This window comes from Astatotilapia calliptera, chromosome 20, assembly GCF_964374335.1.
Source record: "Astatotilapia calliptera chromosome 20, fAstCal68.1, whole genome shotgun sequence".
Lineage (NCBI taxonomy): Eukaryota > Metazoa > Chordata > Actinopteri > Cichliformes > Cichlidae > Astatotilapia > Astatotilapia calliptera.
The window spans coordinates 31,250,182-31,263,649 of record NC_137441.1 but is presented as its reverse complement, the minus strand read 5'-3'; the positions used below and the strand labels follow the sequence as shown (position 1 = coordinate 31,263,649).

The following is a 13,468-nucleotide window of genomic DNA, read 5'->3' as shown; positions in this document are numbered from 1 at the left end:
TGTGCGTTTCTAGCTGTTTTTTTGCTGCAGTCTTTGAATTTATCAGTGAGAGAATAACAGTTATTGTCTCAATAATATGTACTCACAAATGTCAGCAAATTCCCAGGGGGAGGTTGCTGAAACTGTTGGAATAGATATGAAAGAATCCCAGCACATAATGCACCAGTACTAGCATAAATGCCCGCATAAATGACATCAGCCACAAAATCTATGTGATTGGGTGAATAAAGGTTGTAGTAAAAAGTGCACTGAGTTTTCAGTTATAGTAGAAAAGAGCTCTATAAGTACAAGTCCATTTAAAACTATTACATTTACAATTAAGTAAGAAACCTTGTTTGGTTCATAGAGGCCCATTGTGTTATTTAGATGTATCTTAGCAATCTGTCAGTCCTGTATGTATCATGTATGTATATCTAAATTCTTTCATGTTTGTTTCATGGGGAACAGTTAAACTGTTAGAGCCTGTGTCTTTCTGTCTGTGACGACAGCATCATAAACCCAGGAATACTGTTGCTTGAGTGGGAAGTCAATTAGCTCAGCATGAAAGGAAATGTACTCAAAAAACCCTGAGGTCACGAGTTTAAGTCATCAGTGAAGTATATATTTTTTTGCTCATTCTTTCTCCTGAGGATGTTTTTTTCATTTTATTCCAATCAGTAAACATTAGAAAGCAACTCTTGAATACAAAGCTTCTCTTGCTAGAAAGACTAGCAAAGAGACAGCCTTCAAGAAGAACCTCAAACCAGTTGAACGTCCAATTTGGAACTTTTTTTTCACCCCAAACAACAGCAAAAATCCCACATCAACAGTTAGTCAGTGTTGAAATGTTTGCTAAATGCTGAAATCTTTTTCCACAGCAACATTAGACTGCTTTCATGTTGAATCCACCGACGACAGATTTCTCTCCCCTGGTGCTTAAATAGCTTGTATGTCTGATCTGTTTTCATTAGCTACCTTACAAAGGTCAGATGTCTTCTCCGCAAAGATGTCTGATCCCACGGTAACACGCCTTGCTTTACAGCGAGGATTGTTAAATAATGCCAGTGATATCAACGCCACACAGCCCCATGAGTTTGTTTTTACTGAGGAATTGAGGAGGTGAGTGCACTGTGCTGCTCTGAGGCTCCTACATCATTATTCAGCTGGCAGATTTAAAATCCCAAACCGCGAACAATGGACTCCCTCCAATGAGCCGATGTCTCTTTTGTTCTCTCCCAAAATAATTATGTTAAGAGCTGACTAAAAGCCTGTCCCTTCTCTTTAGAGCTGAAGTTATACGCAGTCTAATGTTAATGTAGCGATCGTCATTTACAGAGGAGCGCGTGTTTGTGTTTTAGCTAAAAATGCTATCCAAGGAACTTAAGCTTAAAGGTCACAGCACAATCACAATTTGAAATTTACTGATATCCATTTTTTTTAGAAGTGCTGTAGATTCAGTGTATTTTTTGCAGACTTCCATCACTTAGAAGTCTTCCTCAGAAGAAAAGGTGATTGTTAAGGGTGAGCTGGCAACACATAGAAAGGAAATGTTATTTGTCTGTAATCCTGGCTTAAATCTTGTTATGTGAGCCACCATAGATGGGGCACAGCAGATAATGAGGGATGTTATTTAACCAGAAGGATGCAGTGAGTGGGATGTGAAAAACACACCACAGTAATCGGTGCAAACTGTGTGAGCAACAACAACATGGCTGAAGTTGTTTTTTTCCCCCTCTTTTATAATCAAGGGTGATAAAGTCTTGCTGCCTCTAGAATTAACAAGAAAATATTCGTCCTTAATGTGTAATATTCATATAGCTTTGAATTACAAACAGCTCACCTGGCTTCACCAAGAGGTTCAAACTATGCCTCCCAAGATTCATAAAGCTCACCCATTAACTTGTTATATGTTGTGTGATTGTTCCAACAAATGCCACTTTATCTTGTCACAGCGCTAAGCAAAGAGGCTACTTTTTAAATCTTGCAGGTGAAAGAAGTATCCATTTTTTTCCTATTTAACTATCCACAAGAAAGCAAATATACATAGTTTGGAAAATGTCAAAATATTCCGTTCTTCCGAATGAGGGGGGGAGGGGGAGGGGGGTATGTATTACACAGCCAGTCAGTGCTCATTATGATAATTTGAATGAATTGTTGTCAACATGCTAGAAACAGACCCCAAATGTTTTCATCCTAAAAAACGGGTTGCACTCCTAATAAGGTTAATAACCTGCTCTTAGCTATTTTTAATACTGGCACAAGCTCCCTGAGGAGTCCAGTGTTTCTGTCTAGCAACCAGTGACTTGGCTCACTCATTAAGTCTCTCAGTAGCATCATAGAGGAGCCCGGCAGACAAAAGCTTTTAGCACACTCTAGTAATAGATGTTCACATTGAACTACTTGAAATTGCAAGGACTCGGGTATCAGAAGAGCCTTTGTGCCGTGAGTTTTAAAAATATATATATTATGTAGAAAGGGATGTTGTAATCAGGTGTTTGTGATTTTCCACATTGGGTTGGACTTTTTAAGGGGAATGTTTTGCAGATGTCCTGATTCGCTTCTTTTCTGCTTATACAGGCTGACATTTCTTTTTTCACAAATACAGTTTTCTCACAAAGGCAAACATTTCTTTTGATTTTAGGCAAACAATTTGCAAAGCAAGTGCTAAACATTTGTAAAATGCAGTGTGGGCCAAAGAAAAAAATCTTTCTTCAGTGCGAAGGATTTAGGTGCCTTTTTAAATACAAAAAAAAATAAATGTTATTCTTGGCAACAAGTTGCTTTGTCGGTGTTAAGAGCATAGCTAGACTGAAGGTTTAGGTTTGAATTGCTAAAAGAAGGCTGTGTAGTAGTGTTCATAGTGGGCCTGTAGCAGCATCTAAACCACTTCCCCAGGAAAGCAGCAAAACACAAGAGGGAAGATAATGCAATGCATCAGACTAACAATGTAAGGTACTGCTGGGTATATTTTAGTCTGGGAATGTTTTGTTACTCTGGAGTCAGACACCTGTACTGAATCTACTGCACTTTGACAGGTTCAGAGACATGCTCTCTGACTTGCACTTTTTGTGTGCAGGGGTTCATACTACTGCAGGATAATGACCACACATTTCAAAGCCTTGAAAGGACTACTTGATCACCAGAGAAATCCAGGGAGTGTTGGCTTTCTGTCCACAGATACCTAACCATAACCCAGCTGAACATTTATGGGGGGCCCTTGAAGACTGAGAATGCAAAATGGGCTGGAATAACATGCGTTAGCAGGTTTAGCATGTCCTTGCAAATCAAGTAGATGGACAGTAGGCATACTAAGGTATTGGGAAATCAATGTAAAAGTTGAACTTTTAACTCAAACCCATGAATTAATTTTTCCTGAGTGATATTGGATTCAAATTATCTGCTATTCAAGTACATTCGCAGCAGTCAGCGAATAAGACAGATGCTTGCACAGATGTGTATCATTTCTTTATGAAAAGTCTCTTAAACTGCTTCCTTCCCGTGTCATCCTCCTCCTCCACCTCCACACACATTAGCTTCAATTCTGTATGGTTCCCAGGTGGTTCTCTGGTTGTTTCAACTGGTAATAATTCTTGGAGGCTTGAACTGAGCAACAGAGTATGTTAGTCATTAATATGTCTGTCAGCAGGAGTGCTTCCCCATCTCTCCTACATTCGTGCGTGTAACGTAACAGTCTGAGCCCCCGGAGCACAATTGTATGTTCAAAATGTTCATAGGTAGGTCAGAAGCAGTAACTAACAGTGCTAATATGATTTGCAAGTGTGAATGAACCCGTTCAAAGAGTCACAGTGAGTGCTTTCTTGCATCCAGCACCAGGAGGGTCGCTGTTGCCAAACGATCACAGGTGCAGGATGTGAGGCAGCAGAAGTGTTTTTGGCTCATCTCAAAGACGGCTTTGATTTCACTTCCTGAGGCAGGTGCTGGAAGGTTTCCTGTTTCTCTTGGTCAGTGAAGGATGTTTTTTGTCTTCATTCGCCAGCTAATGTGGTCTGCGTATCCCTTTGGCTTGGGGATTCCTCTGGTAAGAACAAGTGAAAGGGAGAGATATGAAAGGATGACGAGGGCGGTTGAAAAAAAAAAAAAACAGAGGTTGAATCTGTCCTTCATTTCCGCTTGCCCAAGCATGTTCGCCAGACACAACTTGTGACTGTCACGCAGTTAACCAAGCCGTGATATAAGTTCATTACTGACACACAGCTGGTTCTGAAGGGGAGAAAAAAAGAGGGCAGAAAAAGGCAGATGAACACGTGATGAGAAGTACTGTGCTTTTAGGAAAAGCAGTTTGATGTGAAGAAGACAAAAGTAGAAAGATGCAATATGAATAAATAATATATAAATAAATGATGTATTGTCAGTTTCAAATGATAGCTGGAGGGAACCTCGACTTTAAACACCTCTGAAAAACAATCTTGCACGAGGAGGTAAAAAAAGATCAAGAGGAAGCAGGAGAACAGGCAGATGCAGAAGAGCAAAAAATGTTTGTCTTTGAGAAAATTAGAGCTTCTCTGAATAACCACTGTGAACCATATTCTTTATCATGATGCGTGGGTGAGCTGCCAGAGGATTAGAAAGAGTGTGTGGCAGAGAGAGACGGGGGGAGAGGAAAAAAAAGGGACTCAGTCTCTAACAAACCCAGCAACAGAGTGCAGACTGACATAAGGGTTCATGCTTGATCCACCTCTCTATCAACGTATAGTCAGCGGCAACAGCAGGTGTTTTTATTGTTATTTGCTTCAGGAACAAACTAACAAATCAGGAAAAGATTTGTTAGTTAGATTAAAGAAGACTCCTTAATGAAGACCACCTCTTAATGTGCAACATTCTTCATGGCTGTGTCAAAACATTAAGAACAGCATTAGACCTTAAAGTCTTTCAAGTCAAGCTTGTCTGCAATCCCAGCACCACCCATATCAGCTGAAAGTTCAGATAATAGGCTCATTATCGGATGCTAAACAGCTTTAGCCTGTCTATATTTGCTACACATCTGGAAGCCTCTTTGCAACCCACATTTACCCCAGCTCCTACTTTATCATGTTGTCTGCTCTTGATCACCTCCAGTTTTCACCACATGCACGTTGGTAGGATGGGGGAGGTCCACGAACATGGACATAAAGCCACTTATAACTTACTGTAGATAAAACGGTAATAATCCTCTGAACTCTATTGTTTGTCACACTGTAGATTATGACTAAATAGAAGTATGTAAATCTTCAAGTTATTTGACCCTCCACAAACTCTGTCTTCCAGCCATGAAGTCGGACCGTAAGCGTCTGAAAGCAGAGAAGGCAGACCTGGTGAATCAGATGCAGCAGCTTTATGCCACATTGGAGAGCCGAGAGGAGCAGCTCCGTGACTTCATACGCAACTATGAGCAGCACAGAAAAGTACGGCACCCGTTTTCTAACAGTATAGAGGCACACGCATCCATACAGACCCACTTTTTCTTGTTTGTTTGGTTTTTTTGTAGTGCATGCTCTAATCTGCTTAATTAAAAAGACGGTTGGTTACAAAAAAGGATGTTTACAGTTTAAAAAAAAATGTTTTTGTGGTATTTAGATTTAGATGTTGGTGCGTATGTGGTGCCACAAGAATATGTCATAGTAAGCCCAACATCTAGAAGCACTTTTTTTATTCCTGTCATCTCAGGGTAAAAAAAAAATCAAATGAAATATTGAAAGCCCTAACAAGGCAGCACAGAAAGAGCCACTGCCTTTCTGTTTGAATCGTTCTGTTTAGTCGTGCTTGATGTGTGAACCAATCCATCAGGATCTGTGTGTCTACTAGGAGAGCGAGGATGCAGTAAAGGCGCTGGCCAAAGAGAAAGACCTCCTAGAGAGAGAAAAGTGGGACCTGCGGCGGCAGACCAAGGAAGCCACGGAGCACACGGGGATGCTGCGGTCCCAGCTTGATCTCAAGGAGAACCGCATCAAGGAGCTGGAGGCTGAACTTGCCATGGTGAGAGAGAAAGGCAAATGAGGGAACTTGACAGGCAGGTAGTGAGTCAGCACTGCATTACTGGCTTTTTATAGGCTCCACTTTCTGGAATCAGATATTTAGGAACATTTCTAATGTTAGAGTTCCTTTTTTTCCTTCTAAGATAACAATGTCGACTGACTAGTCAAAGAAACAAAGATATTGCACAAATAGTTTGAGTCCTGGTTCAGGGATATACAGTACATCTCTTTGGTCACTCTGCACTGTTTTGCCTAAACTGCATCTAATCAAAACACGGAAAGCCTTTTGAATGTACAGCATAGCCATCATTCATGTCTCCAACCCCCCCACCAGATGAGTAACTGTGTCAATCAGAGAATGGAGTTCCGGGTGTTTGAGCGCCTTGTGGACAGGGACTACTCTCCTAGGGTCATGGCGGTAAGACAGGCCCCAAGATTTAAATCTTTCCACTCCTGCCCCCTGTGGAGTTTTCTCCTATTTGTGACCTGTTTGTTGCTTTGGAAAGCCTCTTCCTGCTCCTCAGATGCACGTTTTTCATTTAGTGTTTTTAGTTGTTGTTGTTTTTTAAACTAACCCTCAGCCCACCCTGACTGATCCCAGTAATCCTAACATCGGTGGTCCCACAGATTTCCACTGTAATCGATCGGAATGTGTTTCAGGTTTAATTGAACGTTGAAATGCTTGGGGGAGGCAACAAAAACATCAGTAGTCTGACAACTAATGATTACATTGAAGGTTTGGGATTGTATTCTGTTTTGCATGACAGAGACTGTGATTGATAACCGTTTGACTGCTGGTAGACGGAGATGATTGCAGTGGAGTTGATTGTGCTGGTGATTTGCAGCCCGCCGCCGCTTGGCATGATGATACGATTCGCACAATAAGCAATAAAAAAAACATGTCAAGCATAATCAGAAAACATGAACACAAAGAAAAAGGTTTTATTGACACAAAATAAACATGCACAAACACAATGTCCAAGGCTCCAGTACAGCTCATTGTTACTCCTGCAGAAAAGCAGCGACAGAGCAAATATGTTCATTAAAGTTATAGAAAAGCTTAATTGTTTTCAATGTCTCCATTTTTTATTTTCTTTTTTTGCACCCCAACAACACCCCCAGCTTACACCGCCGTGGATACAAACAACCAGCACCACCTCCAGATATTCTGTCAGAGCTCTCAGGAGTGGTAGCAAAAGATTTCACAAACAAAAGGAGAACAAGAATATAACTGCATTTTTAATGAGACAAGCGCCACATAACGAGCCCAGGGGAGAACTCGCATATCTGCATGCGCTTAGAGACTTGTAGTAGAAATCTGAGCACAACATGTATATGTACACACACACACATGGGGAAAAAAATAGAGATTTACCAGCCCACTCAAAAGTGAGTTTGCTGAAGTGAAGAATTTTGATTGTGGCTCACTGTGCTCTCTGACTGATGACTTCTTTCCGTCTGCCTCCTCAAGGCGAAACAGTCGCTAGCCACCCTGACCAAGGATGTGCCCAAGCGCCACTCGCTGGCCATGCCCACGGAGGCGGTTGTCAATGGAAACAACCAGGAGTGGGTGATGCAGGCCGATCTCCCTCTGACTGCTGCCATCCGACAGAGTCAGCAGACCCTCTATGTCCACACGGGGCATCCCGCTGACAGGCAAGGTAAGCCAGCAAGGAGCACCAATAACACCTTCATCCTGCACATGAGCTGACTGACATGAGGCGGTTTGACCATCATTTACCCTTTGCATGCTCATGTGAACCTGCTTCACACACATTCACTCCTACCATCTGCTTAGTATGACCACATTGTTGCCCGACGACAACGTTCCAGTTGTGACGTGTCATGCGCTTTCTGTATGATTTCAAGTGCAGATTTCTTGTTTTTGGGGGGGCTTTACAGCTTCTATGTGTCTTTGCTGCACACAAATGTTTTCTCTGCACTTGACAGCTATGGCAGCTGAGGATCAGCTGTGTGTTAAGAACCTATTTGTTTGAGGTTTACTTTAGTTTTATGGAATTCAAACAGTAACTTGGCCCCGTTTTTTAATTTCATTTACATTTTTTCATTTCTTGTTCGTACCTAATTTTTCTTGGCCTCCTTTTCTACTTTTCAGCTCCCTCACAACATTTTCCGCAGTATCCTTTTGATTTGAGTTACACACACCTCACGAGATAGAGAAGAAACAGCCTCTCCTGTCACAGCTCCCGCTCTGTGCGGAGACGTTCATGGCTGAGACGCATTGCAGAACCACATTTTTAAAAATTCAAAGCAAATGTCTTTTCTTATTTGGCTCACTCACTTTGAATTGTGTCACCGCTAGAAAACAGTGGTGTGTTTTTAGCAAAGCGGCCAGCACAGTGCCGAAAACCCTTCTGCAAAACAAGATGGTCTGGTAAATTCAGCTGGCACTCAGTGCTCATCCTCATGTGTTTCAGTGCAGATGTCTGCACGAAGGATTGCAATGATATGTGTTATCTAAGCAAAATATGTAGGCCAAATAGCATGTAACAAAGTAGAGCTGGGCGATATGAGATTTTTTCATATCACGATATGTTTTTTTCATTTCAGGCGATAACGATATCTATCACGATATAAGCCAAATAACTATATTTGTAAGATTTAAATGTGCCGTTGCTCACAAGTAAAATGTGAGCAGCTTGTTTTTATTTAAATATTTATTTCCCATAATAAGTTCAACAGGGTAGATGTACTTAAGGAACATGAGACTTTTTCAGATAGATAAAGGCAAATATTGCAAACTACACAAAAGGCAGCCGCTAAAGCGTTTAAGTTTCAAAATAGAACAAACGAAACAGACTAAATTGTCAATTCCACTTAGAAACAAAATATAAATTCTAAAAATAAATCTTAGTTTGTTTTACAGAAGAACAGACAAAACTGACTAACTTTTGTCAATATCAAATAAACTGAGAACTAAAAGGAAATTCTCAATCTCTCCTTGTTGTATAGCTTAGCTTTTCAAACAGTTTTAACAGTTACTTTAGTCTGACAAAAGCCGAATGACGAATTAGCGCTTCCAGTCAGAGACTGAGGCTACGTCCACACGTACACGGGTATTTTTGAAAACGGAGATTTTCCGTTTTCGTTTTAAAAAATAATCCCGTCCACACATAGAGGCAGAAATGAAGGAAAACGCTGCTATGAACATGCCAAAGCAGCAGGTGGCGCTAGATTTCTAACCGTGCAGAAATGTTGGCCAATCAGAAGTCTAGAAGCCTCGGTGGGAAAAAGTAAACAAAGCTGGGGCATAGAAGCAGAACAGACAGTAACTGTGTGTATATGTAAGCATTTAAACACTGCAGAGAGTAGAATTAACAGTAACAGTATTGTAGAAATTCATTTCACCGAAACAATAACGTGGCGCACAGTGTGACGCATGCACCAGTTTATTGTATTTCCAGACTTGCTTTCGGCACAATTTACAGTGCGCGCTGCTCTGTTTTTTGTCAGACTTGAAATAGCCGAAATACCTTCACACTACGGAACTTCTATGGCTCTTCCGTTCGACAATCTCTCCGGCGTTGGAACCATCATCTGTTTTCTCTTCGGTCACGCTCGGTTGATTTTTCTAGTCGGCACACTCATTTCCTCCATTACCCGCTGGCTCCATTACCCGCTGGCTGCTTCCCAAACAAACACACGTGCGGCTTGGCACTTGTGCTGTACGTAACAAGTCACGCGACGTGACGCTGCGGCTGTGATTGGTTCGGCTCTGCGCTACTTAATTTGGATTGGCTGACCTTTTTTTTTTTTTTTTTTTTTTTAAAGAGGACAAGAGCGGCGAGGTCTATCGCGATAGCTTAATTTCTCTATCGAGTAAAAGTTCTATCGCGATACATATCGTTATCGTTCTATCGCCCAGCTCTATAACAAAGAATAGGCAAGTTTTTTTTGGGGGGGGGGGGGGGGGGGGGGTTGTAATACAGAAGTTCTATCATTATGGGAGTTGTAGAAGAAACGTGAGCCATCAGTTTGAGAGGCTCTGCTAAATTTAAAAGCAAGAAAAAAGCAATGAAAAGAAGGGAAGTGTAGCAGTGTCACCTCCTGCTACCCTAAAATAGAAAGCTCTGGACAAATTAGCCTCATAGCCACCAGAGTTGGAGTCCATCTCAGTCCTTTCAGAGGTTGCTTTTAAAGGGCAGTTATAGGGTTCACATAGGTTGCTGACTAATTGGGGACAGAAGCAAACTTTCCCCTCCCCCCAAATAAAAAAAGAAAAACAGGAAAAATGTGTGAACAGTCACGAACCCTAAATTGCTATGCAATTTGTTGCACTGTATGTATCAGTCTCACCGCTGCACGCACACACACTTTCTCAAACCTCTGTGAAGCTGTTTTCACTGTTGCTTAGCAACTGCAGCTGATTGCAAATAATTTCAGGCTTTTTGGTTACAGACTTTTTTTTTTCTTTTTTCTTTTTCAAAAAGACATTTTTATTTAAAGGCATCGTGGCGTTATTTTAAAGAAAACAGATTTTTTTTTTGTCCCTGTTCTCTACTTCTGGTACACCCAAACACCCAAGAAAGAAACAAGCCTCTTCTCTTTTCCCTCTCGCCCCGTTTAGTGGCTGCCGTGCGGGTGAGCCCGTGCCACTCGCGCCAGCCCTCCATCATCTCCGACGCCTCTGCGCTGGAGGGAGACCGGTCGTCCACACCCAGCGACATCAACTCGCCGCGCCATCGGACTCACTCCCTCTGCAATGTAAGAGCTGCCCACCACCGCACCCTCCCAAGTAGTCGCCACACTGTAGTAACTGTTGACTTGCCCTTTGCTGCCCGGCTGCTGTTGTTTCCTTCCACCATCGTTCTGGCTGAATCCATGTCGTCCTCCCCCCCCCACCACGCAGTCTGTTGTGCACTCACTCGCAGCAGTGACTTGAATTTATGTGAAAACCAGCTGTGGTTGTTTGAATAAGTGCATGCCTTGGCACCATGTCAAGTGTCACTGTGTGTTGTGATCTTTATCTTGTGGTCTTTATCGCTCACTCTGCACCCTTACTTCACCGACTTCTCTGGTCTCTCATCTTTCTCCCATCTCTTCATCTCCTCCTTCTCGCTCCCTCTCTCTCTCCTTCTCTTTCTTCTTTCAGTCCCTAGAAGATCTGGAGGAGGCGAAGCGTAAGAAGAAGAAAGAAAAGATGGGGCTGGGGTCTCTGTCGCGCGTCTTCGCCCGAGGAAAGCAACGCAAGTCCCTCGACCCCGGTTTGTTTGATGGTACTTCAACACCTGATTATTACATAGAGGAGGATGCAGACTGGTAAAGCACACACGTCCGAGTGAACCACCTGGAGAGCCTTTTTTTGGCAGTTATCAGAGGACAACGTTGTATTGCCCGAGCGCATGCGTGAGAGAATGTGCGTGTTTGCGTGCGTGTCTGTGTGCGTGTGTGTGTGTGACGAAAGCGTGTACAGATAAAATAATGTGTGTACCTTTTATGTAGTCTCACATGCACGCATGCTTCGGTTTGTATGGGAGCGAGAGTGTGCGCGTGCTTGTGCCACCCATGGTCAACGGCCATGTCAGGAGCCGGAGGCGCGTCTTGCTTCGCTGAAGTGTAAACCTAAAGAGCAAATTGCACCTGTATGTATGTATGTATGTATGTATGTATATGTACAGCCCTGTAAATAGCGTGGAGAGTGTAATACAGCAGCAGTGTGGACATGTCATGTTGTATCTGCCCTCCAAAACAGCTGTGTTATCTGATCTTTGAATTGTTCTCTACATTTTTACTTTTCTTTTTTTTTTTTATTGTTTTCACTCAACTGGAAACTTGAAGGACTGCTGTACTTGTAAATAACAGTTGATGTGCACTCTGTGCGTGTAAATGTCTCCTTGTCCTGAATGCCTTTTTGTTATTTTTGACACGTACTCCCCGCCGTCCCTCCTCCCTCCCTCCCACTGCCTCTTAACTTTATCTCCTCCCTGTTTATTGTCCTGCCTGGTCCATCCCCTTCTTCCACACTGCCATGATGAGAACAGTTTCCTGTAGGCGGCATGCAGACTCCTGAAATTCACCGCTGGGTCGGTTGTCGGGTGCATATCCCTCAACCGCCGAAAAAAAAAAAAAAAAGTCTGTGCAGAGGCAATCCTTGATGTTTACTTAGAGAGACTTCAAAGAAGCTGCTATGAGAGGAATTAACTTTCTATGCAGAACAGTTTGTTCCCCTGCATTTTGAAGCCAAACAGGAAATGTGAGAAATGTGTTTTCTATCTCCTCAGATAGAAGGTACATGTGTGACATGCATGCACGTAGCCCCGGTCCCTAAATCATGCATGCCTGGTTACCCCACTACAAAGAAAAATCTCTCCCTGGTTATGTTTCCGAAGAGGTGATAAACTGTTTGCTTTTCTTTTTAATTTAAAAGAGAGGTTAGTTACTGATTTCATGTTCATTCATGATTTTGCCCCCATTTCAAATTAATTGATAAGATTTGTAAACTTGAACCTTTGCTGTTCAAGGAGCGCTCAGCTGAATGCTTAAGATCTTAACATCCTGAACTGCGCACAGTTTCGTTTTAATCTGCACCTGCAGGGCTTTTTATGCGAAATTACATTTTGAAATATCAAAGGTCAGCAAAGAAAGAAAACTGAACATTACACTTTGAATTTTTAAATATTATTCCACACTATTTGCAAGGCTTTGTGCCTTTTTATCTCTCTTTGTTTTTTAGGATCTAAGCTGCTTGTATTCATTGGTGTATGAATACTGGGAGCAGGATTATTCTGGGAAACGTTAAAATAAGAAAGCTATCATCACAAAATACATAGCATAAACACCAATTATTCTTGCGTTGCAGGTGTTCAACTGACAGTCAAAATATTTCTAGACCTCTGGAATTAAGGGCGACTTAAGAGATGAGCAGAACCTCAATTAAGAGGTGCAGAAATTACATGAACTACAATTGAAGGTTAAAAATCAGGATTTAAGCATCCCAATCAAGCAAAGGCGTACCTTCTCCCATGACCCCATGACCTCAGCAAAAATTCCAATGTAGAGTTCAAGCCATAGCTGGGAAAAGGAAAAAATAAAGCAATTAACTTTGGACTAAAGGTTAATGGCATTAATCCGAATAAAGAATTTCCACAGACATCACGTTACTTCCGATCTTTCATTGGATCGAGTCGGAGTCTGCACTGCCACGCCCCAGGAAATCTTTTCTCTCCCTGATATTAAACTAACACTGGGTATTTGTTGGCCTCGCCTGAGACACTAGAGTGCCAGGTTACCGTGGCGTGTCCACGTATCCAGTAAGGAGATCGTCCTTTACATTTGAGTTCACAGTTATTGAATTTGCAGGTAAATCAGTAAGATAATTCAGAGATGAGTCACTATGAATCAAATTGTATGTACAGGAACAACGTCTCATGTTGAAAAAATTCACTGAACAGTCAGTTAAATGTATAAAATCTATGCTATTTTATCTTTTTTGTTTCATTCAGCTAATTTTTATGATCCTCTGCTGATGGGGAAACAACATATCAAGAGAAAAAAAA

At 41.9% G+C, this 13,468-nt stretch overlaps 1 protein-coding gene across 7 annotated transcripts in view; it reads left to right on the top strand.

Annotated features, from left to right (window-relative positions):
* kazna (kazrin, periplakin interacting protein a) overlaps nucleotides 1-13,468 on the top strand; it is a 187,244-nt gene that overhangs the window by 163,732 nt on the left and 10,044 nt on the right. For 4 of the 7 annotated variants that reach the window (XM_080295671.1, XM_026153314.2, XM_080295672.1 and 1 more), the window contains 6 exons: nucleotides 5,245-5,381; nucleotides 5,782-5,952; nucleotides 6,286-6,369; nucleotides 7,423-7,612; nucleotides 10,540-10,676; nucleotides 11,065-11,188. In XM_080295671.1, coding sequence (XP_080151797.1) covers nucleotides 5,245-5,381; nucleotides 5,782-5,952; nucleotides 6,286-6,369; nucleotides 7,423-7,612; nucleotides 10,540-10,676; nucleotides 11,065-11,188 — 843 coding nt within the window. The remainder of the gene's footprint in view (nucleotides 1-5,244; nucleotides 5,382-5,781; nucleotides 5,953-6,285; nucleotides 6,370-7,422; nucleotides 7,613-10,539; nucleotides 10,677-11,064; nucleotides 11,189-13,468) is intronic. The other 3 variants (XM_080295669.1, XM_080295670.1, XM_026153316.2) reach the window with 3 other exon arrangements.